The following is a 26,711-nucleotide window of genomic DNA, read 5'->3' as shown; positions in this document are numbered from 1 at the left end:
TTCTGCTCTGGGGTTCTCGGAGCAGAGTACTAATGAACAATGCCCTGATTTCCGCAGAATTGATCAAACTTGTCATTCTGAAACTCTCCTCCATGATCACTCCTAATAGCTTGGATTGAACATTTTTCACTTTTAATCTGCAGGGCAAGAATGCGAAAGCATTCAAGAGCATCAGCTTTTTCACGAAGAAATCGCACCCAGGTGTAGCGAGTGAAATCGTCCACCATGACAAAGATGAACCGTCGTCCAGAAATGCTCTAAACTTGAATTGGACCCATCAGATCCATATGTACTAACTGGAGTGCATGACTAGTGCGAACATCTGTCACAGGCCCATGAGACGTCTTGACTTGCTTGCCTTTGTTGCAAGGACCACATATGAACTGTGGATCACCTTTCAGCTTTGGAATTCCACGCATAACCTCTTGATTAGCCAATTTCATCATTGTGCGAATGTTGAGATGACCAAGCTTCTGGTGCCACAGTTCTGTATCCAACTCAGCAGTCGTGTTAAAGCACTATATTGATGATTTCCACATGTAACAGTTGTTACCAGATCTTCTGCCTCTAAGTCGTATTGACCCTTGTTGATCCACAGCCTTGCACCCCTTCTTGGTGAATGTGACATCCAGACCTTCATCACACAACTGACTGATACTTATCAGATTAGCCTTCAACCCTTCGACCAGAAAGACATCCTTAAGATGTGGTTGAGAATAACCACCAGTTGTGCCTTTTCCTCGGATTGTACCCTTTCCTCCATCACCAAAAGTAACTCTCCCTCCAGCAACACCTTCTAGATGTGATAGATTATCACGGGCACCAGTCATATGCCTGGAGCAACCACTGTCAAAATACCACTTGGCCTGATCAACCTCTGTTTTTTCTGCTGTGAAAGCCACATGATAGTAGAGATCATCTTTCCTGACATACTCCTGTGTGTTTCTCCTTACAGCTGGAAAAAACCCACGACGTTGCATAAGGTTAGACACACGATTCTGGAACTGATAGCATTGGGCTTTATAGTGAGTTAGATGCCCACAATACCAACATCCTCTCCGTCAACTACGCTGAACAGGTCTTTGAGACGTCTGCCGAAACCCACTAGAGACATATGGCGGCCTAGTATTTACCTCAGGAAACACCACCATCCTTGGGTTTCTTGAATTCGGATTCACAGGAACCTGATCACACCTTCTAGTCGTTTGAGAGAACTTCCTCTCCTTCAGCTCTGGTTCAGACTCCACTCCTTTGACGAATTTAGTGGTTGGGTTGGTGTTTGTTCCTTGGTAACCCAGACCCCACTTCAGATTGCTGGATCTTCCAGTACTCAGCAGTGTATCCAGATCTTTGGTTCCTTTATTCAGCATCCTGATATTCTTCAGCTGTTCATCTAACTGCTTCTCAAGTCGCAGAGTCTTTGCCTTTTCTTCACTTAATTCTTTAGAGATCATGGCAACATGAAGCTGTAAGGTATCTCTCTCAGAAGTTAATTGTGTGTTGTCTTGAGTCTTCTGAACCACCGTCTTGATGAGAAGCTCTATCTGATCTTCTACTGACAAATCTCCCTCTTCTCCTTCTGAATCAGAATTCACCTTCTCATCTACGTCCTTGGTTTCAAGCACCACATAATCTTCTTCATCTTCCTCAATGACACCTAGCAGTGCAAGGAAGCTGTTAAGAACCTCTCCTTTGCCGACCTCTTCATCTGAGTTGCTTTCACTCCAAGTGATGTAGTACTTCTGCTTGTTTTCTCGTGAAGGACAATCAAACTTAGTGTGACCGTAACCCTTACATCCATAGCATTGCAAAGAGTTCTTCCGTTTGTTGTTTGGACATTCAGACTTGTAATGCCCAAAACCCTCACATTCAGCACACAGTTGTTCTTGCTTGTCACCCTTCCTGATCTCCTTATCAGTATCAGATTTCAAGACCGATGATGTTCCCTTCCGCTGACCTCTTTCCATCTTGCGAAAGTATTTCTTAACCAGCAAGCCGACTTTTTCTTCATCTGCAACTTCCTGAGACTCTGCAATCTTCTGTTCCTCAATGGCTTTGAGAGCAAATGATTTCTCATTTATCTTTTCCTTCTTCTTCAGCTGTATCTCAAATGCCTGCATCATCCCAACTACTTGATTGTACTTGAGCTCATCAGAATTCAGTGAAACATCAATAGCAGACCTGTGTGGTTGAAACTTGTCTGGCAAACTTCTGAGAAATTTCTTCACCAGCTTCTTGTCCTTGTAGCGTTTACCCAGAACTACAGCTTCTTGTGCAATACCACTCAGACGACTGCTATACTCAGCAACTGACTCAGTCTCTGTCATGTGCAAGTTTTCAAAATCCGAAGCAAGATTGTCCAACCTTGTACGTTTGACCCTACTTGTGCCTTCAAACGTGACTACCAGAATGTCCCATGCTTCCTTGGCCGCGTCACATCCTTGAACTTGATTGAAAATGTCCCTAGGCAAAGACTTGAAGATAACTGACAGAGCCTGTGAGTTATGTTTGGACTCCGCTTTTTCTTCGGCCGTCCATTTCTTCCTGTGCTTAAGCACCAAGTCTCCCTTCTCATTTTTCTCCGTCGGATGAGACCAACCATCTTCCACCGCAAACCAAGCTTCCATGTCAATGCTTGAGATGGCATGCTTGATTGACACTTTCCAAAAACCAAAGCACTCAGGATCGAGTTTCAATGGTTATTGAACCGCAACAAAATCCAGTGATTTCTCCATACCCTTGCCGCAAGATCTCACCTGTTGAAAAAGGATATCAGAAATTTTTATCAGGTGCTCGCTCTGATACCAATTGTAAAGGTATAGAGGACAACAATCACTCAAACTGCTTGGAAATGCGCCAAGCAAAACGCTTTTATTCAAACTTATAAAAACTCCCTTTTACAAGTTATGAATCTAAGCCTACTCTCTTGTCTATCTAACACAACACCCTGTGTAGATCAAAAAGAGTAAAAACACACTCACCTTCAAAGCTCTTTTTGTTTGCTCAAAGGTTTACAAATCTCTCAAACTTTCCCACGAGTGCTAACTCTTTTGCGGCTAGCCCTCGTCTCTTTTAAACCCTTTACACACGATCTCTAACCTAGATCTTGTGAATCCCTAACTAAAAGGAAATATTCCTTATCCTAAGAAATATCCTCCCTTAACTATGTCGATCAAATATACCCTCAATATCTTCGTGTATATCTTGATCTTCTTCTTCCTTACTTCTCACGCTTCTTATCACGGCGTCCATAATCTTCTTCCACGTCAGCCCATCTGCCACGTCAGCATATCAGCACTCTGAGACACTTCGCAAGCTCCTGTCACCCTCAGAGCTCTGATGCACTTACACTCCGAAAACGCGGTAACTCATAATCTTTTCCACTGTCAGGGAAATATATGATGTGACACGCATCTTCATGACGTCCATAGAAATTGTAAGCTACAAAAGAACCGGTGAGGTTGGAAAGCCAATGAAGAATCCCATTCAAAGCAATGGACTTTTGATGACCAAACCAGAAGGCAATGGACTTTTGATGACCAAACCAGAAGGCAGAATGAAGACAAGTCACCCCATTTTTAACTTCCCACATCCCTGCTATCTATATATAACTTAAGATTGTCTATGCATGTAACACGATGACTTGGGAAAAATTAAGCCGGATTTGCTTCATACTCGGTTCAATTACAGACTCTAAAAAACAAATTTCGGAGTTATCGATTTCAATAAGCAAACACATACAACACACACTTACCTTCGACGGTCACGGTAAGAGGTGGAATCGCCGGTCCGGTAATCGTAGTGACTGATGATGTTAGCCGAATTAGTCTCTCCGATTAAGAAATATGATCGGAATCGAAAAAATACCAAAACTCAAAAAGGGCATTGCAATTGTTCATGAGACTGAGGAAGAGTTGAGTTCCATCGCTAGCTTGTGCGTAAAGAAACACCAATCCATCGGTACAAGCTAAGACTAGTAGTTTCCTGATTGTGGTTTCGACAAAAAAAAAAAATCACTAATGATCCAGGAGAAGAAGCAAGTTCCAATGTTTTGCATGCATGATGACCAACAATTTCAAGTGTCAGTTTGTGAGGTCTGGTTTGAATGATTGACCGTGAGACTGAGGAAGAGTTGCGTGAGATGAATTGGTCTCGGAAGTAGTCCGAATCGATCAGAAGTTTCCATTCTTTCTGCACTGATCTGCATCTTGCGATGCTTTTTAATGAAAGTCGCACCAACACTTCAAATTTCACCTCTGGAATATCTTATTATATAAAGCTTGGTTCTCAAAGTTAGTAACTCATAACAAGTGTTAGTTTTAACGATCAGAGATTAAAGTCAAAAACTCACCAGATCGAATCACATATCAAAGTTAGTAACTCATCAGATCGTCACACGTGTTAATTTTAACGATCAGAATTCACAATTTTCAAGTTTGGTAAAACGATGCATAAAACAATTGTAATCTTATTATATTAAAAAAGAACTTTGTTAATCCTAAAAAGAAAAGGATTTTAAATACACCCATTTGTAAGCAAAGAGATGATGACATATGTTTCACCAAACAAAATAATTTCGACTATCTTTGTTTTTCTGGATAAAATTTTCTTCTTTGTTTTTTATAACATTTTGTTTGACACATCATTGTTCTTGAATAAGTCTCGAAGGTAATTTGTTTATTGTCTAATCGAAGCAACTATATAAAAAGAACCCTAGATATTACCACGTGTTTTCGTCATCGTTTATTTTAATTTTCTTTCGTTTCTCAAATTTTTAATGCATACTACGCAATCTTTGACTTTTGAAGTGTTAACAAAGTTTCTTATGCATAATAACTAAGGTTTTTGGGATTAAAAAATTTCTCACGGTGTTATTATTATTTCTATTAATTTGCAGGACATGTAGCATAAAAAAATATGAATACATAAATGCAAGATAACAACATAGATTATATAAAACTAGATCAACGAAATAGAAAACATTCTTATCGTCGAACGATAGTACGTCATACAAGAAAGTGTGAAGCAATAAATTTTTTTTTTTAAATAAGCTCATTGGAATAAATTTTCTCATAAAATAGAAAAATGATTAAGGAAAATATACAGAAATTTATTAATTCTAAAAAATGTAAATACTCACTTCTATAGAAACATAGATTATCTCATATTATTCATCTAACAGAATAATTTATTCAAAAATATTGGTTTCAACTTTGTTCTATTGGTCAAACTTTTTTAATGAGAAGACAAATTTTCCTTACTTTCTACTTTTTCAGTTTGGAATAGGTAAGATTAACATGTTGACCCAAAAAAAAATGGAAGATTAATATATGCATCTTCTTTTTCTAATACTGTTTTTAAAATTTATTGTAGTAGTTTTAGATTGTTTTATTTAATTTATATTTTCATCTTTGAATTATTTGAGATTCATATATTACCGTGCTTATAATTTTCTATTATTTCATTAATTATGTCATATTAATTTTCTTCTAATTTCTCAACCTTGATTGGTTATTTATAGACCTTTTTTTGTGCGAACATAATTGCTACCATTAGTATAATCTCAAAAGGAGATAAAAGAGGAGAAGGTCATCAACCTAATGGTTGGATAAAATATGCTAATCAAACACAAACTTACAACAAACATAGATAGGTTGAAAAAACATAAATCATTGTTGATGGATCTATAGGAGCTTGAAGACAGAGGCTACATCATGGTGTGACAAAGAAACTTCCATGAATACATTGGCAAATTTAACATTAGTTACTATCAAAAGGTTTTGTAACGTTGGAAAATGGTCTTTAGTTTCATTGGTTGTTGAGCAAGCCACTTTGAGATAGCTAAAAGACGTGAACATGTTCTCTCCACACAGGAAGAGGGCAGAGCCAATATTCTCTCTATGGTGGAGGAGGTTGGATGCAAGGTTATCTCCCCAAAGGAGGAAGATAAGGAAGGTAGCACGCAAGGTTATCTCCCCAAGGGAGTAATTACGGCAGAGCGAAGGTTCTCTCCATGATAAAGGAGGTTGGATGCAAGGTTCTCTCCATAAGGGAAGAGGGCAGAACCGAAGTTCTCTCTATGGTTAGTCAAAAAGTGCATATTACTTCTAAATAAAAAAAATCACCAGTATGCAAAAGTAGAGAAACGCCGTCTTTAGCCTAAAAAGGTCAATCAGACCATTTGTAAAATTTGAGTAACAGTAAGATTACCGGATTCTGCTTTATGTCTTACACTATTGTGATGTAATTTATTTTTGATTCAAAATACTTTTTGAGTCAACAATTTTAGTGATTAAAGAAACTATGCAAAAGTGAAAGTAAAGAGACATATAATAGTTGGCTTAATTTGTTCATATAGATATTTTCTAGGTGGGGGTAAATAATATATTTGTAATATACAATATACTTAGGTGTAAAATATACACTTTTACTGGTAACATACCTAAAAGATTTGTATATGAATATAAATCAGTGTATTATAGCAAAACATTTTTTATAAATAATGTATTATAAATTTTAATATATTTTTATTAAATTTTATTTTATTTAGAAAACTTTAAACCCGCACATCGGACGGGTCTTTATCTAGTTCATTATATTTCTACAATTTTAACATTTTGTTGAAATATTATAATTATCTTTTATATTTTCAAATTTTTCTTTATGGAAAATTAAGCTTTATATAACAAGATATTAAGTAAAAAAATATTTGTGACTTTTTTAGATTTGGATAAACAATTTGTGGATATAAATTGACAGAATCTTATTATATAAAGTTTGGTTTCAAAGTTAGTAATCATGACAATTGTAACTATATTGATGAAATAATATCGACAAGTGTTAAAAATTTAAGAAATAATACATTTATATCTAATAAAAGAAATCAAAAAGGAAAATTATCAATATATTTTTTTATTATATGCTAAACTTAACACATCAAATTTTGTATACTTTAATCTATTTTCTGTATAAAGTTCTTTTTACTATATGTTTTTTTTTTGTCAACCATTGAGCCACAACTGGCCGGCCCATTAGCCAAATTCCTACATTCGTAGGAACCGGGACTCAATCCCGGGTGTGATGGTGCCTTCTACAAATAGACTTACCTCCTGGCACTGCACTAAGGTCACTTCACCTTTCTACTATATGTTATAACTAGAATTTGTACTCACATACGTGCATAATTTTAGTTTAAAATATTTTCTATAAATATAAATTCTTTAGCTTAAATATAAACACTAAACTTATTTGAAGATAACATATATATAAAATATAAAATATAAACACTAAACTTATTTGAAGATAACATATGTATAAAATATAAAATATAAACACTAAACTTAAAATATAAAATATTTTCACATCAAACTTTTGAGTATAAAGCTATATAAACACTAAACTTATTTTACTAATTAAGTAATATATAACATATATATTGTTGAATATAATGTCTATTTGTTATATATATTTGCGGGAGATTTTAGTTAAAAACATTTATCAATAAAAATCATTAAATATAAATATAATCATTTGAAGTTTAAAAGATAAATATATATATATATATATATATGTCATGTTTATTTTACTAATCTATATATAGCATCTATTGTCTAGTGTTGCAATAATGTTTGAGAAATACCCTAAAATAGCACTAAACAAGTTTTATGGACAACTATAGCACACATTCCATAAATTTCCAAAAATAGCACTATTTAACACATTAAAATATTTAAAATTAATTTTTAGAATTTGTTTTTTAGGTTTGGGTTCCCAATTTCATATTTAGGGTATAGTTTTGAGATGTAGGGTTTAGTATTTTGAATTTAGGATTTAATTTTGAAAGATTAATTGGTGCTATTTTTGGAATTTTAGAGATTTTGTGCTAAGTTTAGAAAAAAACTTATTTTGGTGCTATTTTTGAGAATCTCCCATAATGTTTTCTTGGCAAATCAACAATATATCACGTGGTAACAAAAAATGAGTTAAAAACGTCACTGGAAGAGTAAACAATATTATCGACAATCTTTTCACATTTTATCCCTAGAATAATTAATTCCATATTTATATCCCACGAAAACATCTTTTTAAAGATTCTAACGTTAAATGTCGATCGTTGGCTTAATGATAGAGATCATTTATACATATCGATATCCCACATTAAATGCAGATATAAAAAGTTTCACGAACATTTTTAGTGTTATGTCGCTACAACGGGGTTTTCCAAGTGCATCACCTGCCATAATATATTTCCCGACCAAATCAACAATGCTTAAATGGTAAAATGGTTAAACCCTACAATGAATATCCGTTTATTAATACAAGTTGTATATTTTTCTAAAATTTAATATGTTACTTTCACTCTTAACAGGATCCCGCGTACGTCAAATATGAGGGTAGACTGTCTTGCTCGCTCTTCGAGAACTTTAGTTTCTGAAACTCCGATTTAGACAACCTTGGAGTTATTTTCTAATTAAATGTTTGGTTGACAAAAAAAAATATAAATATATATATATATATATATAAAACAAATAAACATCGTCATTTCACTAAATCTTTAATGGTTAGCTTATTTTGTGCTACTAAAACACCTATGAATCACTGTTTCAATAGAATAGAAAGGTTCACCACTACAAAATTTATCTTATATAGTTACTAAAAATTTCGTAGCAACAAAAATTTTGTTAAAGTTTTGTTACAAATAAATTTTATAACTATATTGTCGTCATTAAAATCACCGTTATAACTAATTGTGGCAAATTTGTCACCGAAAAATATGTAGCCAACTGCTACTAATTGCTACATGTTTCTGTAACTATTAGTTACAAATTACGTCAAAAAAATCAATAACTTGTAGTTATAAAAAGTTACGAAATTTTGTGACTAATTTCCTCAGAGAAATCTTTAAAATTATTTGTCATAAATTTGTTACAAATCTATATATATAAAGTTACCTTTCCTCATTCCTGGTGCTGCCATATCAGCAACTCATTCTTTATTTTTTGGGCCTATTTTTAAACACTTACCCATTTAAGCAGTTTCTAACTGATTTGTTCATAACAAGCCCATATTAAACATAAATGTTTTACTTCTTATTTCTAATTTCTAATTTTGACAACCAAAAAAATTACAAATAATCCTTCAACTCTCACCAATATATCAAAAAGGCCCACAATATTAACAACAACATCTAGATCCATTAATAAAGACAAAAAAAAATTGCTAACAAAAACATTTAGGTTATTGTAATCTGTTATACAAATTAAAGGTGGTTTCATTAAAACACTAAAAAAAAATTACCTAAAAATAAAATTTTCTCTGAAAACTACTTAATTTTAATACATTATAATAATTAATAGTATTTAGGACAAAAAAAAAAGAGCAAAGGGTTAATTCGGAGACCATCAACAACTTCAATACAGTATATGTCTTAAATTTTAAAAGTATAGACCAACAAGTTCATAATAAGTTTAAAATAGAATTTAAATTTTTTTGAGAGCAAGCCACACAACAAAATTATTCACACAATCGATAATAAACAAAAACGCCACTAAACACAAATACTCAGAAGAGGTAACGGCAATACTACATAAAACCTCAATATAAAACACACAATTAACCAACAATAAAGACAAACCAACAATTAAGCCATAATACCAAAATATAACTCCAACGCACATCAACACTATAAAGTACATGAAAAGTTATGACCAAAAAAATTCAGAAGAAACATAGAAAAAAATGTACCAAGTAAAACCATACACTCTAGAAGAACTCCCAAATGACATCCTCAGAGATATAATGGCACGAATTGCTCGCGTTTCCCGCAAAAACGTAAGACATATATTGGAAGCATTACCACAACTTGCAAAGGCAGCCCGAGACAATCGAGTATACAAGAATATCAACTTAAGGCCGCAAGATATGAATCCTTTATCAACAATAAATAGAGACAAAGACCTCATGGAGAAATACCTCAGAAGTCAAAATGTGGAGGCACACTACATAAAACGAATTCAAGAATATTATCACAAAAACAACACAGATTTAGGATTGGAATATTTACGAACAGCAGTAGTATTTACCTTTACAAAATTATAATGGTATGCAGAGGTAATATTGTGGAAGGAAAACTCTAATTAGATCAGCTGGGCTGGAAACAAAGCAAAGCAAAAACCGATCAATGCTATAAAAAGATAAACAATCATTACATGGAGTCAGGGTAACAAAACTACAACTCTATTACGCTACTTTGGCGGTTGTTCGATTAACCATCATGTACTGCATCAATGACATTGAATACAAATGCAATAGCTATTTCAAAATTTTCAATTATATTATAATTAATATTACAAAACTACCCAACTTAAAAAAAAAATGAAACTTCCGCGCGTAGCGCGGATAACTAGCTAGTTATCTATAGAATGTAACAAATAAAATAATTAGTGGCTAATAAGGATGAGGATAAACAAATAAAATAAATAGATAATAAAACTTCCGCGCGTAGCGCGGATAACTAGCTAGTTATCTATAGAATGTAACAAATAAAATAATTAGTGGCTAATAAGGATGAGGATAAACAAATAAAATAAATAGATAATAAAACTTCCGCGCGTAGCGCGGATAACTAGCTAGTTATCTATAGAATGTAACAAATAAAATAATTAGTGGCTAATAAGGATGAGGATAAACAAATAAAATAAATAGATAATAAAACTTCCGCGCGTAGCGCGGATAACTAGCTAGTTATCTATAGAATGTAACAGCATTATTTTTTTGTTATATGATTTTAATTGAATATAATTTGTATATTGACCCCTGTTTTACAAAATTTATTTAATTAGAATTATATATGTAAAGTATTGCTTTATTATGAAGAACATTCGTTACACAAAACATATTTTACTTACATAGTTACATTACATACAATAAATAACTAATTTTTGTAACCTAAAGTTTTGGAAGAATAACACCAGCATCCTTAACAGCCTTTCTTACTTGTAGTGAATCCAGTCTTTTCAGCTTCTCATTGTGCTTCTAATACTTTTGAAAGTCGTCAACAAACTGCATAGTTTCCACACACACACATTGATTCATGATACTGGAACTAAGATTGAAAGAGTTTTGCTTACAATGGTGAATTGAGTAGGAGAACTAGAGCTGGAAAATAAAAAAAGAATCACATCAAGCAGAATATATTAGATATATATTTTGGTTAGACAAACACAAATAATGGCTCAACGTTCCATAGAACTCAGACTGAAGCTTTAGAATCAGATTCACTATAACAATCTCACTCACAGTGGACTATAATAATTGCTCCTGTCACACACCGGTCTTGATGCTTATGAGTATCGTGGCAATCCTCTTCACAAAGACACAACATTTTGATTGGATTCCTGATATGAAAACAGTTGAAAAAGGTAAGAAGTTGGAGGATAAAAGAATAAACTGACGACAATACTCGTAGTTGCATCTGTAATCAGTGTGTCAACATAGGGCAAAGGGTTAGTCCATCGCCATTGCCAGTGGTGTTTAATCTCATTAGGCTCTGAGCAAACAGATGCTAGTGGCACTACAAGAAAACTTGTACAAAGCCACAAAAAAATTTGTAACTATGACCCATATTTTATGGCTATTATCCTAATAGCATCGGAAAGCCACAACAAAATTTTATGGCTATAGCGTTGTAGCTAATTTCTCGTTGTAGCTATTCCCGGAAAATTAGCCACAGATTTACCACAACAGATTTTGTGGCAAATAACCACAACTTGCAACAAAAAAAATCGTATCTATAACATTGTAGCTATTTTATATATGTGTTCTTTTGTGGTTATTTTTGTCAAGGATAGACATAAATTGTTTGTGGCAAGTTAAATTATTTATTAAAAAAAAATCAATCAGTATTACAAATATATATATACACAAATACATATACATACCTAAATACATATACAATTATTTAGATACAATACAGATTCTTTTCTTCACTCTCCGATTCCTCTTCTACCAACGTTTTATAATTTGTGGCTTTTTTCATATCTGAAAATGTCAAAATCTGAAAAAACACAAAAAAAGACGACAAAACTAGAATAAAACAGAATATCTAAGAGATTAAATTAAGATAAACTGGAGTAATTAAACTTTAAGATCAATGAAAGAAACAACTTAGCTTCTTAGAGAATCAAAGGCAAGCATAGGACTTCCCAAGCTTTCTGCAACAAATAAGAAAACACAAATTCAATAAATAGTCAACAAAACAATTTAAAAAAAATTACGAAACAAAACCCTAAGATTCGTAGGAAGATCCAAATAAAGATCGAAAGAAAAAAAAGAATCCAATCAATCCGAAGAACTTCCCCACAAGAAATTGGTTTAACTGAGACAAGAATAGAGAATCTTTCTCTTCAATTTTTATTATAAAGGAACAGATCTGGGCAGATGAAAGAAATTAAAAAGTTGAAGTAAGCGAGATTCTTACAGATCTGGGAATATGGATCAGAGAAAGAGTGTCAAGTCTAGAGAAAGAGCTCCGATCTATGAGTTCCGCCCATGGAAGACAGTGAAAGTGGCTATTACGAGGAGAGGAAAGGAAGAAAATCATGAGAAGTAATCAGAGGTTGAGATTGATTAGCTTGCTAGTTGTTGAGGGAGAGTCTCGGGAGAAGAAGCCATTGATGGTGTGGTGTTAGTGTGCGGCAGGGAAGGAAGGAGAGGAAGTGGGAGGAAGAGAAAAAGACTTAGGTCAAGAGAAGAAGTTACTAAAGTAAATAGGTTAAAGAGAGTAATAAATAGTAAAATAAATGGAGGGAGAGTAAAGCGGTGACATTTTCACCAACATAATCGAATGAGTTGAGATAATTCTTAAGTCTTTATTTTCACCAACATAAGTGGGTCTTTATTTCACCAACATAAGTGGATTGCATCTCCACTTAGTCACGTATTAATCTTACAGATTATACTTGTATATGTGTTAGACATAATTCTATCATATAGATTAAATATTTTGTTTATCATACCTGTAAGTTTTGGTGCATAGAATTTAGAGTAGCCACAAAATAACTATAAATAGCTATAAAAAATAATAGCCACATATTAATCTTTTGTTAATTATGGCTAATTAGCTACAACTAGCTATGAATTTTTTTTTTTGGCTAATTAGCCACAAGTTGCTACAACATAGCTACAACATGGCCACAACATAATTTTGTGTCTGGTTTGTGGCTAATATATGCTAGCTACAAAATAATTGTGGATGTTTTATGGCTTTGGACAGATTTTCTTGTAGTGTGGGGAAGATCTGTTCAGCCACTCAAGATCTTCATAATATGAAGTATCAACCATTAAATCGACTCTCCTAATCCCCAATTAAGTTACTCCAATCACTAACTAACTCTAGAAACCAAAACCAAGAACATAACGATGCAGAGCTTTGGCTGTGGTAATTGATCACAATGAGGAGAAAGATTCTCCACCATACCACACAAAACGAATATAAAACTCACCACAAGAAGCCACCAGCGTCCTTCATCGCTCATAATCCATGCCACAACACCAGCTGCTCCAAAAGACCATAGAGACATCCACAAAAGCATGACCACTGTGAAAGCATGTGCCACCATTATCACCTTAGGAAGTCCCCAAACTAATTTCAGCGCTTTCCGCAGAACCAGCATTGTGAAGGGAAGTCTACACATGAACAACTCAAATCATCAAGACTTGATATAAGAGATTATGAGATTGAATGTGTTTATTATTGACATGGAGAGTACAATATATACAATGACATATTCACATATAAGGGAATGAGAATATACGGACAGTAAATGAGAATAAATCATAGGAGAGATTTGTGTTAACCAAATCTTCCTTTACATATATGAACATTCCTAATATCCTCCCTCAAGATGGTGGGCCTTTAGACACACCAATCTTGTCACGTATAAGTAGGAACTGAGGTCGACCGAGGGGCTTAGTTAGACAGTCGGCTAACTTATCTTTTGTTGAGACATGTGAGACCCGAATCTTTCCCTTTTGCACAAGATCACGAATAAAATGATAAGCTATTGCCACATGCTTCATTCTTGAATGGAACACCGGATTTGCACATAAATAAGTGGCACCAATATTGTCAAAGTAAATAACCGGTGGATTGTGTTGATGGATGCCTAGTTCAGTAAGTAACGAACATACCCAAACAAGTTCAGATGCCGTGTTTGCTACCGCACGATACTCCGCTTCGGTAGAGGAGCGAGCAATACTTTTCTGCTTCTTGGAGGACCATGAGATGGGTTGAGAGCCAAGATATAGAATATAACCATTTGTGGATGCATAGTTGTCTGCATCACCTGCCCAGTCGGCGTCAGAGAAGGCATGTAATGTGAGAGGATTGGACTTGCGAAACATTATTCCATATGTTGGTGTACCGGCGAGATAACGTAGAACACGTTTAGCTGCCTGCCAGTGATCCACGGTTGGCCGATGCATGTATTGGGAGAGTTTGTTGACTGCATAAGCAATGTCGGGGGCGTGTGAAAGCCATGTATTGCAAGCTTCCCACAAGAGTCCTGTAAGCGGTCGGGTCAGAATGCAAGTCGCCATGAAGAGTGAGCTTGGGTGATGATGCCATTGGTGTGGCAACAGGTTTTGCATCCTGCATCTTCATGCGGTGAAGGAGATCAATGGTATACTTACGTTGATTGAGGTGCAAACCGGCAGATGTGCGAATGGCTTCAAGACCCAGAAAGTAAGATAGATTGCCCATGTCTTTGAGAGAAAAACGTGCTGCAAGGTTCTTGATAGTGTGTTCTACAGCAGCAGTGTTGTTGCCAGTGACAATAATGTCATCAACATACACCAATAAATAGAGAAAGAGATCACCTTGATGCAGAAAAAACAGAGCCGTATCCGAGAGAGAGTTTTGGAAACCAACGGCGAGGAGATACTGCTTTAACTCAAGGTACCATGCACGCGGAGCCTGTTTAAGGCCATAGAGAGCTTTCCGGAGACGACAAACATGTGTAGGACGATCAGGATCCACGAACCCTTCAGGCTGATACATATAAACTTCTTCATCGAGATTCCCTTGAAGGAATGCATTATTGACATCAATTTGTCGAATGCACCAGTCACGACTGACAGCAGTATCAAGAGCTATTCGAATGGTGGTGGCTTTAATTACTGGACTGAAAGTCTCGAAATAATCCACACCCGGTTGTTGTGTAAATCCTTTGGCAACAAGACGTGATTTGTATTTGTCGAGTGAGCCATCAGGTAGATACTTGAGGCAAAAAATCCATTTGCAGTCGATTATATTGGCATCCTTAGGAGGGGGAACAAGATCCCAAGTGTGATTTCGTACCTGTGCATCAAATTCTGTAGACATCGAGCCTCGCCACCATCGATTTTTGAGAGCTTGAGTTACTGTGCGTGGCTCACACAACTGTCAGCAGCGGAGACAGTGGCAGTGAGACAAAACTTCCGATTGGGTTTGATAATGTTATTCTTGGCGCGCGTTTGCATTGGATGGAGATTGTCGACGATCGGAGCCTGATTCGCCGAGGAGTGAGACGAAGAAGACGAATTGGTGGGTGTTGGTGCTGTTGGACTTGAATGGGCCGGAGAAAATTTAGTGCTTGTTGGGCCTGAATTGTTTGTTGAAGAATTTGTTGTTGTTGGGCCCGTTGGTGAAGCTGGGCTTAGAAGATTCTCGTGATTAGCATCATTGGAAGACGACGATGTAGCAGAAAGAGGAGCCGACGACGAGGGAGATGAGGATGAGTCGGAGTTCTGGGAAGTCGACGAGACCGCCGGAGTTGGAGATGGCGGTGGTGCCAAGGTCGGTGATGAGCCAGCAGGTAACGAATCCGAGTCCGAGGATGCCGATGGAGTCTCCAACGGAGCAGAGTGAGCAGTTACGAGTGGGGGCAGAGGAGTGATAGGGACGACATGGTTTGGATATATAGGCGTGGAGTCAGGAAGTGGAGTAGTGATGGGTGTGATTAGTTGCTGGTAGGGATAGGAGGTTTCATCAAATCAAACATGTCGCGAGACATACATTCTACTGGTTTTGGGGTCAAAACAGAGAAAAGCACTTTGGCTTAGAGAATATCCAAGAAAGACACAGGGTAGGGATCGTGAATCGAGTTTATGAGAGGTATAAGGTCGAAGCCAAGGAAAACACAGACAGCCAAAGACTTTTAATTTGCTGTAGTTTGGAACGAAGTTGAAAAGTATTTGGAATGGGGATTGGAGAGATAAATTTGGGGTAGGCATTCTATTGATAAGATAAATAGATGTAGCAAAGGCATATGGCCAGAAAGAGGTAGGAATTTTTGCTTTGGTGAGAAGAGTGAGACCTGTTTCGACAATGTGTCGATGACGACGTTCGGCAAGACCATTGTGTTCAGGTGTGTGGGGTGGTGAGGTAAGATGGGTGATTCCTTTGGAGGATAGAAAGTCACGGAGAGCGATGAATTCACCACCATTATCAGAGAATAGGGTCCCGATTTTTGTTTGAAATTTGTTTTCAACAAGAGCAGTATAACGAATGAAAGTTTCTTTTACTTGAGATTTGAGTTTTAGGGGATAGAGCCAGGTGTATCGAGAGTAATGATCAACTATAAGAAGGTAATACTTATAATTGTCAACAGAAGGAACATGAGACATCCAAACATCTGTGAATAAGTATTCAAGTGGGCGAGTAGAGTTGATAGAGGTTTGTGAAAAAGATAATTTGTGGCTTTTATCAATGGAACAATCACTACAAGGCAGTGGTTGTGAAAGAGAGCCAGAATGCGGTAAAGAAAAACATGAGATAATATTTTTAAGTATAGGATAAGATGGGTGGCCTAGTCTTGAGGGCCAATCGGTGATGGTGGTTTTGATGTTGTTTGTGGCTGTGGAGAAGATAGAAGCGAAAGGCAACGAGAGAGGCCACTCGTAAAGCTCATTCTTGACACTCCCTTGGAGCAACAGGGTCCCCGTGCTGAGATCCCTCACCTGAAAACATGAAGGGAAAAATTGTACCGAGACTTGATTACCATTGCATAGTTTGTAGACAGAGATGAGATTCTTTTGTATTTGAGGAACACACAGAACATTATGGAGATGCAATGGTTTGGAAGGAGAGGGTAAAAGAGTAGAACCAGTGTGGGTTATAGATAACCCGTTGCCGTTGCCAACAACCACTTCCTCGCCACCGTTGTAAGGCTGGTGCAGGGAAAGGTTTACAAGATTAGAGGCAATGTGATGAGTGGAGCCCGAGTCGAGAAGCCAAGGGTTCGCAGAGTTGGGTACGCCAGCATAGTTTGCACGAGGCATGGAAGTGTTGCCAAGTTGAGGAAATTTGCGGGCACTGTGCCCAAAGATGCCACAGATCTGGCACTTACCCTGATAGCCACGAGAAGAGGATGAATCGGGATGTGGGGAATAGGTATGCTGAGAAGGATTGGTTCCATGATGATTGTTGTTGCGGAACTGACTGCGAGGGTAGGCAGATCTGTTGTTGTTGTTGTGGGTAGAATGATGGCGAGCCAGGTTGGCAGAGATTGGAAGAGATGCAGCGGTGGCCGAAGCATGGAGTTTGACTTCATAGTTTAACAGCTTCTCATGGATTTCAGTGAGTGATGGAAACACATCACGTGCTTGAATCTGATCGATAACCTACTTGTAGTCTTCAGAGAGACCATCAACAAGGTAATCGACTTGATCTTCAATATCAATGGGCTTGCCAAGAAGCGCCAATTGATCAAAACGAGTCACAAGACCCTGAACAAACTCATCGATGGTTTTGGTGCCTTTCTTCCATTGGCGAACTTGTTGACGCAGTTGCTGGACATGACCACGGCTGGGATTTGCGTAGGTGAGCGAGAGTTTCTTCCAGATCTGAGCAGAGGTTTCCGTCGTGGAAAGGATAGGCTGAATCGAGACAGAGATGGCACCCAAGAGAGCACTGTAAATGAGTTGATCTTGACGTTGCCATAGGAGGAAGGCAGGGTTGGGTGAAACAACACCAACATCAGAAGTGATGGTGAGAGATGGTGGAATGCTGGATCCATCAAGGTATCCAGCAAGCGCATAACCATTGAGCAAGGCATGAACCTGTCGGCTCCACATGAGAAAGTTCGTCGTGGTGAGGCGAGTGACATTCGTCATATTGACGCTGAGGAGAGTAGGGTTGTCGGACACAGTGATAGATTCAGCAGCCATGGAAGAGGAGAAAAGAAAGACGAAGAGAAGAGAAAGAAAAAATTTGAGATTCTGGTTTGAAAAAATTTGAGATTCTGGTTTGCGGTATCGCTAACAGCTCTGATACCATAAGAGATTATGAGATTGAATGTGTTTATTATTGACATGGAGAGTACAATATATACACTGACATATTCACATATAAGGGAATGAGAATATACGGACAGTAAATGAGAATAAATCATAGGAGAGATTTGTGTTAATCAAATCTTCCTTTACATATATGAACATTCCTAATATGATAACTGTGATAAGTGTTACCAAGTTAACTATATTGGTTCAATAATATTTATAACCATGCACGCACCTGTCAAAAAGTGAAATAACATACAAGAACTGCAACAGAGCTCCGACGGCAAATGCACCGCCCCAGAAGAACTGTCTGCACCAGAAACATAGTACACTAACTACAGCTAGATAGGTAGTTAAGATGTGAACAGAAACTTTCATCATCTCACTGGCGTAAGAGCCAAGAAGCAATGACCAAACCCAACTAATAAAGACTCCAATCCCACCATCAACAACATAGAGAGGCCAGTAGTCCTCGGTGAGCCCTTTATGATTCTCCAAGAGACCTTGCGTGTACCTATCGATGTTTAAATTATCTGATATTCTAAACCTATTGAGTCCAAGCACCACGAGCACAAATCCCAAACAAACCATGTGGATCACAAAGATGGCTGACTAGATTACATCATGCTAGTGGCAAGACTCACGCACAATGGCTCAGTTTCCATCTCCACTCCTTCGACTCCGCTGAAGACTCTGCAAATCACAAACCAAGAAAAACATTGGTTGCTAAGTAAGTAAGTACACCGTGGATGACTCTTAGACCTACAAAAAGCTATTCTTATCAGTACAATGAAAATACATAATCTTGATCAAACTCACACAACACAAGTCGTCTCATATTCAAAAAAAAAATCAAAATTTGCTACCAACCCTTGTTTAAAGTTAGAAAAGCAAAGTAGTCAACCGCTCTTAACATGATAAATTGATAAGTAAGAAACAAATCCAAGATGTGAGTTAATCAAGATATGAGTTTGGATTTTATAGCTAGAAAATCTATTATCTAAATTTCCGTCACTAATCTGTAACTATTTCCGTCAAACTAAGTAGGTGGAGGACGAGGGAGCCGGTGCAACCAACGAGGGAGAACATACTGTGAAAAAAGGAGTTGGTTAGGACCACAACCGTTAAACGATGCGAAAAAGTAGCCACAGATGTTCTCCATGTACTCGCTACATCTGTTAAAACTCAAGACGCAACTATCCATACACTTGCTATCGTCTTCGTTTTCCTTGTGAAGACTCAACGCTAGTGTCCTCAAGTTGAACAAGACCATGCCTTTCTTGTCCATGCACCACAAGTAGATGATCTCAGAGTTCAAAGGATGCATCACCACCGGGAAATAATCAATACCTAACCAATCATTCATAGAAACCAAGCTAACTTCCCATAAGAGCTGCCACGCGTCCTCAGGACTATCAGTATACTTGACCAGCCTCCAAACCCGTAACGTGCGGTTTTCATTTTCACCGTACGCGTTGAAATACACAATCGACCCTTCCGAGGTTGTAAAGGTTCTGCTAAAACGCCGTAACACATCATGTTTTCCACTATCGGGGAAAGATATGATACGACACTCATCATCAACATTACCTCCATAGAAATCATAGGCCATAAAAGAAGAGTTGAGACTTGAAAACCAGTGAAGCATCCCATTCAAAGCAATCGACTTGCGGTGACTAAACCAGCAATGATGAAGAGGACAAGTCACATGTCGAGTTTCCCACGTCCCCGTATCAGATGAGTAAATCGCAAAACCGACGTTAGTACCACCGTGAGTCATCACCAACACAACCTTGTAACTCACAACGATACCACTCTGCATCTTGGTAACGAATCCAGTGTCCCTGAAACGCTCATGCAGCCGTAATCTCTGAAGATCTCCCAAAGAGAGAAAAGGAGGGAGAGGGACTCGAAACCACACTTGAAAGAAAGGGTTTCCAACGTAATACATAGGAGTTTCATCGGTAGCTTCTGCGTAAAGCAAGACCAATCCATCGGTGCAAGCCAAGACTAGTAGCTTCTTGATTGCTTTCTCGACAAAGAAACTCATGAAAGATCCCGGAGAACGAGCAAGTCCCCATGTTTTGCATCCATGATGACCCACGATTTCAAGTGTCAGTTTGTGAGGTTGCATCTGAATGATTGACCACGAGATTGAAGAAGATGAGTTGCGAGAGATGAAGTGATCTCGGAAGAAGTCTGAATCGATCAAATCTTTCCATTCTTTGCACACTGATCTGAATCTTGCAATGCTTTTCAACGGAAGTCGCACCAAGACAACAAACGCCACTTCAGGAATATCCATTTCTGCAAACAAACAACATATAACTAATAAATTACATAAGACCAAACAAGAAAATGCTTTTGGTATAATAAAAATCGAAACACATTGAGATTTATCGCTTCATGTGTATAATAATTAACATAACTAAACGAACAAATAACCAAAACTACAAATAAATAAAGATAATACAATATACGATATATATTTTTTCATGCGGAATAGAGATATCTATATCCAAATATATATATATAGTTTACGTTGTTTTTAGATATATTTTTTTGTAATTTTGGAGATTGTTAGTTAAAATAATATTAATTAAATAAAAATATTATGTAAGATTTGAAATATGAGGATTAGTAAAATGTGTATCTTTCTATTTATAAGAGAAATTGTAGTTAAGAGCATATGGAAAATTTATTATTTAATTAGATAATAAATGCACTAATTTTTATATTAATTAAGTAAATGTAATTAATAATACTTTTTCCGGTTTTTTACTTGTCGTTTAAGGTTTTCTCAAACAAATTTAAAAAACTATATATTAAATTGTCTGTTTTATCCTTTATTAATATATCTTATAAATATTTCATTGGTCAAAACTTTAAAACAGCAGAGATAAAACTGAAATATTCACCAAACATTTTCACTGAAAACCTATAACGACAACTAAATTAAAACAGAAGTTGTATTTCATTGTTAGAGGAATCACATAAACTATATGAGAGTTATAGATATGCAATAATTACGTATTAATATATTTTCTTATATATGTAATATTTCTAAATACTATTATTAATCATTCATTGCATTACTATAAATATTATGAAAGTTACAAAAACGAGAGTTAGTAAAAAATATTGGATTGATGAGATGAAATAGAAAAGTTAATAAAAAATGTGTTTGGTTTATAAAAATACATTATTGTGAATTAATAACTAAAATTGTCTATTGTTTTAAATATATATTCAAGAGTTATATATTATAAATATAGATCTATGAATGGACATCTTAGCTAATCAAATCATGAATTTAAATATATATTCACTTCTCTCTTTAAACAGAAATATATACAGTTATCTCTTTATCAAAAAAAAATATTCAATTCTCATTTAGCTATATAGAAATTATATTATCAAAATATATAGTTTTTTTAAATGGATTGAAAATGAAATAAAATAATGTAATATCAAGATCATGTGAATTATTTATATTATAGTATGAAATAAAACAGCCAATTATTACTCGACATTATCCTATGAAACCCAAATATTATAATCTTATATCCTTAAACTATTTAATCATCAAATTATTTGTTAAGTGAAAATTTTATTATGTAAATTCAATTGAATAAATTTGTTACACTATAAATTAAAAGAAACAAAATGAAACTTGTGAAAGAAGAGAGCATCAAATGACAATCTTTTGGAGCTTTTCAAAGAAAACTTTACTTTATTATTAGATGATATAATATAGTAAGGTTTCTTTCAACTCTTGCTCTAAGAATCTGACGTCCAACATCATTATATATAAAAATTCTTTTAAAATCAAATACACATGAAATTATTTATTTTCTTTTATAAATATTTTAAAATGATTGCATAAATCATCAAAAGATGAACAATAGTAAATATAATTTACATTTGTGGAAAAAATATTCAAGACTTAGTAAGATAATATTTCTTCTAAAGTTAGGAGCTTCCCAAAAACGGATGATTCAAACAACGATACTATTGTTATCAGTGTTTGTTGTTCGTTGGAGATTGAATCGAGGATAGAATAGAAAGTAAATGTTTTAGTTTTCACAATAGTCCGAAAGAGGATGTGTTTGTATGGTAATAGGTTGTTTTTAGAAAACTTATAGAATGTTTGAGCCTTTAAGAGAGAGAAGGGATTGAAATCAAATATTAGTGATCATAAATTCGCAACTGTTTCGAAATAATAAGCTAAAAATGAGAAGTAATATAAACAAAAATGAAAATTGAGGAAAATAGTGGGTAGATATAAGGCAATGCATAAAAGGATGGTATTATTTCAAATAAAAACATAACTGATTATGTTCATAATTTATTCTGAAATTCCTAATATGAAAACTTATAAATTTTAATTCAAAAATACCATGATGTTTGAAATAATAAGTGTGAATCGAACAAAATAATTATAGAATTAGATCAAAACCATCTCACAATCTTACGTGATTTTTCAAAAAGTAAACTCAAAAATTTAATTTATATGAACAATTTTTTAAAAATTTAAACTATTTTTACTTAAATAATACCATCCCACCATCTTACTTAAATTAAACCCAAGAATTCAAACCTATAAATTTAATTTAATGTTGATATAGTTCCGAGATGAAACCAACCACACAATGATATAAGGTGACTTTAGATTCTTGGGGCTGCATATGTTTCTGATTAAAGAAGGGAGGAAGGAATGTTGTTGGTTTTTTTTTTTTGGTTTTATGGGCTTGTATTTAATTAGATCTAAACTATAGTTAATTAGGTCCAAACAAAAAAATACAGATGTCAGAAATATAGTAAGCCAAGTGTCATCTCCTTAGCAAAAGTTGATAAAAACCTTCTCATATTAGATAAGATATTATATAAGATTATATAAGATTGAATGCTCATTTTAGATAGTGAGAAGAGTTTCATAGATCTATATCCAAATACTGAATGCTCGCTATAATTGTAACGAACAAACGAAAAATTTGGAGTTTTACCTGATTTTTGTTGGGAAAAAAGACAAAAAGTACAAAAGAGGCTGTTATACTGGGCGGCAGCAGAAAACAAAATAGATTATGTTATTGATATTGTGGGGTTGAAAGAAAATTAGGTTACAAATATTTATAGAATTATAATCCAGAAATCATTAGGTTTATATAGGTCTAGGTATAAAAACTGTATCCGCCGAATATCCAACCCAAAACCTAAATAAAAAAATCGGGTTTAAAAACTGTAATAAACTGGAAATTAATTTTATGAAGATATATTTCTATATGAAATATAATATAAATATTTTTAAAAAAGAAAGATATATTTTTGGATATATATGTTTGTTTGACTACAAAGATATAGTATTAAAAGCTTTTAAAAACTTGTTTGACTATTAAAATTTAACTTTTCATGAGTAAGCTTTTTTATTTTAAATAAACAAATTTATTTTGTTCTTAAAGTCACTGGCTTTTCATATAATTTTGTCAAAATAAATGTTAATTCTATAAATTTTATTAATAAATATCATAATTATACAATATAAACATTTCTATTTTTATAAATATCTAAATCACATCATACATATACTATAATAGTTTAATATCAGTTCTTCAATATAAAAAGAGTGGATCTTAAACCATACAGGATTTTGTTTTGGTAAATTATATTTATCTCAAAGGGCTCGAGCATGATAAATTGTATATTACCAGACAAGAATATGACTGATACTTGGTTGCATCACAGAACAATAAAACATTCACATTTGAAATTTGATTAAAACTTAAAAAAACAGAATACACAAATCAAGAAGGCTTCGGACGGGGAAGACGGTGCAGCCAACGAGGAAGAACAAACTGTGAAATTAGTTTTATGAAGATATATTTCTATATAAAATATAATATAAATATTTTAAAGAAAGAAAGATATATTTTTGGATATATATGTTTATTTGACTACAAAGAGAGAGTATTAAAAACTTGTTTGACTATTAAAATTTAACTTTTCATGAGTAAGCTTTTTTATTTTTAAGAAACAAATTTATTTTGTTCTTAAAGTCAATGGCTTCTCATATAATTTTGTCAAAAATTAATGTTAATTCTATAAATGTTATTAATAAATTATCATAATTATACACTATAAACATGTCTACTTTTATAAATATCTAAATCACATATCATAGATATAATATTTTAAAATCAACTATTCAATATAAAAAGAGAAGATCTAAAACCATACAGGATTTTGTTTTGGTAAATTATATTTATAATTTACTTTAGTGGTGTGCAAGTATTTGTCTCAAAGGCTGGATAATGATAATTGAATATATATTACTAATACAAGATTATGATTGGTACTTGGTAATCATTTACATTTGAAATTTGATTAAAACTCAAAAACAGAATACACAAATCAAGAAGCACTACAAGAAAACAGGCCAACGACGACTGTGTAAATAGTCGCTAAATAGTCGTTAAATGAACATATACGACTATTTAGCGACTAATTACTGTTGTAGGTAAAATTTTATCGCTAATTCGTATAGTCGTTAAATAGTCCCTAAATAACGACTATTTAACGACGATATAGCGTTGTCGTTAATTTGTCGTTGCGTTGTCGTAACTTAGTAACCAAATATTGCGACAATTTGCCGACAATTTAACGATTATATTAGCATTAGTCATTTATTAGTAGCTAAATTTAGCGACTAATCTGCGACAAAGTTACGACGTATTTACATGAATAAAACTTGCAATACTTTAGTCTGAAAGTAGTCGTTTTATTCTGTGACTATTTACCCTCTATTTAACGACAATTTGCAGACTAGATGACGACTATATAGCGACTACTTTGTTTTAGAAAATAATGAAATTTACTGGTTTTTATTGTTTTGTAATCCTGATTTTAATACTGAATTAGTAAATGAAAAATCTAATGAATACACCTTCCAAAAACATAATCATAATTGTATTAAAACCTTAACATACACAAGTTCAAAATAGAGATCAAACCAAAAGCATAGAAAGGAAAAGTTTATAACACATACAAACTGAATACAAGAACTTAGTTCATGTGTTGAGAAACAAAATGCAAGGTTGTGGAGTTGATCATGGAGTTGATGATGGAAGATTGTCCTCCTCAGCTGATTGAGAGGCTATAAACTCCATGTAGGCTGGATTAGTGTGGCGCATAAACTTTGCCATCATCGTCAACTCTTGCTTTTTCTCAGCCAAAAGGAGAGCAGTCTTTTTTTCTCGAGCAGCAGCTTCAGCGTTGAGAGTCGCCTGGATTTCAGCCTGAACTTCAATATGGCGTTGGGCTTCCTTCAGTTGCTCTTGCAGTGTGAAAAAGGCTTCCGTTTGTGATGGTTGATTGCCCTTGCCCTTGCCAAGAGTATCTTTGAGGCTTCCAACACCATAAGGAGTTCCATGTGAATCCCTCTCAGTGCACTGTTTTTTNCAGTGCACTGTTTTTAGAAAAAGAAAAACAGTAAGTAAAGAGGTAAAGAGCAAAACAAATGCATGATCGAGTAGAAAGGCTACTTTACCTCAAGAAAGATGGCAGTACATTCATCGGTGGTGAGCTCCCGACGGTGTGAAGTACCATCTGAAAGAGTTGAATCTGCCTCGAGCTCAACCATCTTCTCTTGCAACTTTTGCTGATAAGCTTGATGGATTTTCTATGCCTTGCCATCAACATAAGAACCATCCGGCTTTGTATGTGTTTTGAAAATAACTTCACCCATACTGACCTCTCTTCCCAACTCCTCTTCCTGCAATGTTAGAAATTAAACAATTGTTAGTACTAGATAAAATAGAAATGTTGATAAATGAAACTAACAAAATAGAAATGATTTAGTACCAGATCATCTTGGATTTCCCTATATGACTTAGGGCCTGATAAGTGGATGTGAGGACCGAGACCATTACTGATGTGACCCAGGGATGCGGGTGCGTTTCGGACGAACGAGTCTTCTTCGGTCAAGTCAGATGTGAGTCGACTTTCCTCTGTCAAGCTTCTGGGGATCGACTCTAGGGGATAAAATAACGGAGGAAATGAGAGGAGAAGAGAAACCAACGAGTGGTTTGAAAAATCCTCGAGTTTAGCTCCGTTTTGGTCGAAGGGCTCCAAGATGCTTCGATCGGCTACAAGAGGCTCCGGTCGGCTACGAACGGTTGCGCCTCGGAACCTCGGTGGTCTCGGATGGCTACGATGCGGATCGGTGGGGAACTCGGGAAATGACGATGGAACGTTGGCGGTCTCGAGAAGCTATGGTGGGACGGGAGTGGCTTCGAGAGTTGCGATGCGAACGGTGGGAACTTGCGAGCGGATGCGAGACGGTGCGAGGGTGGATACGAAGGGGGTCGACCGATGTGAAACTCGACTCGGCAAACTCC

At 35.3% G+C, this 26,711-nt stretch overlaps 3 protein-coding genes across 3 annotated transcripts in view; all 3 read right to left on the bottom strand.

Annotated features, from left to right (window-relative positions):
* LOC104748523 overlaps positions 1-2,627 on the bottom strand; it is a 4,072-nt gene extending 1,445 nt beyond the window's left edge. Inside the window, exons 1-4 of the mRNA XM_010470150.1 lie at positions 1,134-2,627; positions 554-1,004; positions 264-487; positions 39-137 (exon numbers count right to left, since the gene is read on the bottom strand). Coding sequence (XP_010468452.1) covers positions 39-137; positions 264-487; positions 554-1,004; positions 1,134-2,627 — 2,268 coding nt within the window. The remainder of the gene's footprint in view (positions 1-38; positions 138-263; positions 488-553; positions 1,005-1,133) is intronic.
* Positions 17,662-18,207, bottom strand: LOC109129111. The gene has a single exon (XM_019236741.1). The coding sequence runs from the start codon at positions 18,205-18,207 to the stop codon at positions 17,662-17,664; it is 546 nt and encodes a 181-aa protein (XP_019092286.1).
* Positions 19,358-20,623, bottom strand: LOC104746953 (putative F-box protein At3g23950). The gene has a single exon (XM_010468509.1). It carries the CDS (start codon positions 20,621-20,623, stop codon positions 19,358-19,360), a length of 1,266 nt encoding a protein of 421 aa, XP_010466811.1.

This window comes from Camelina sativa, chromosome 15 (genome assembly GCF_000633955.1).
Source record: "Camelina sativa cultivar DH55 chromosome 15, Cs, whole genome shotgun sequence".
In the NCBI taxonomy this organism is placed as follows: domain Eukaryota; kingdom Viridiplantae; phylum Streptophyta; class Magnoliopsida; order Brassicales; family Brassicaceae; genus Camelina; species Camelina sativa.
Note: the sequence above shows the minus strand (reverse complement) of the source record. Positions and strands in the feature narration are given on the sequence as shown.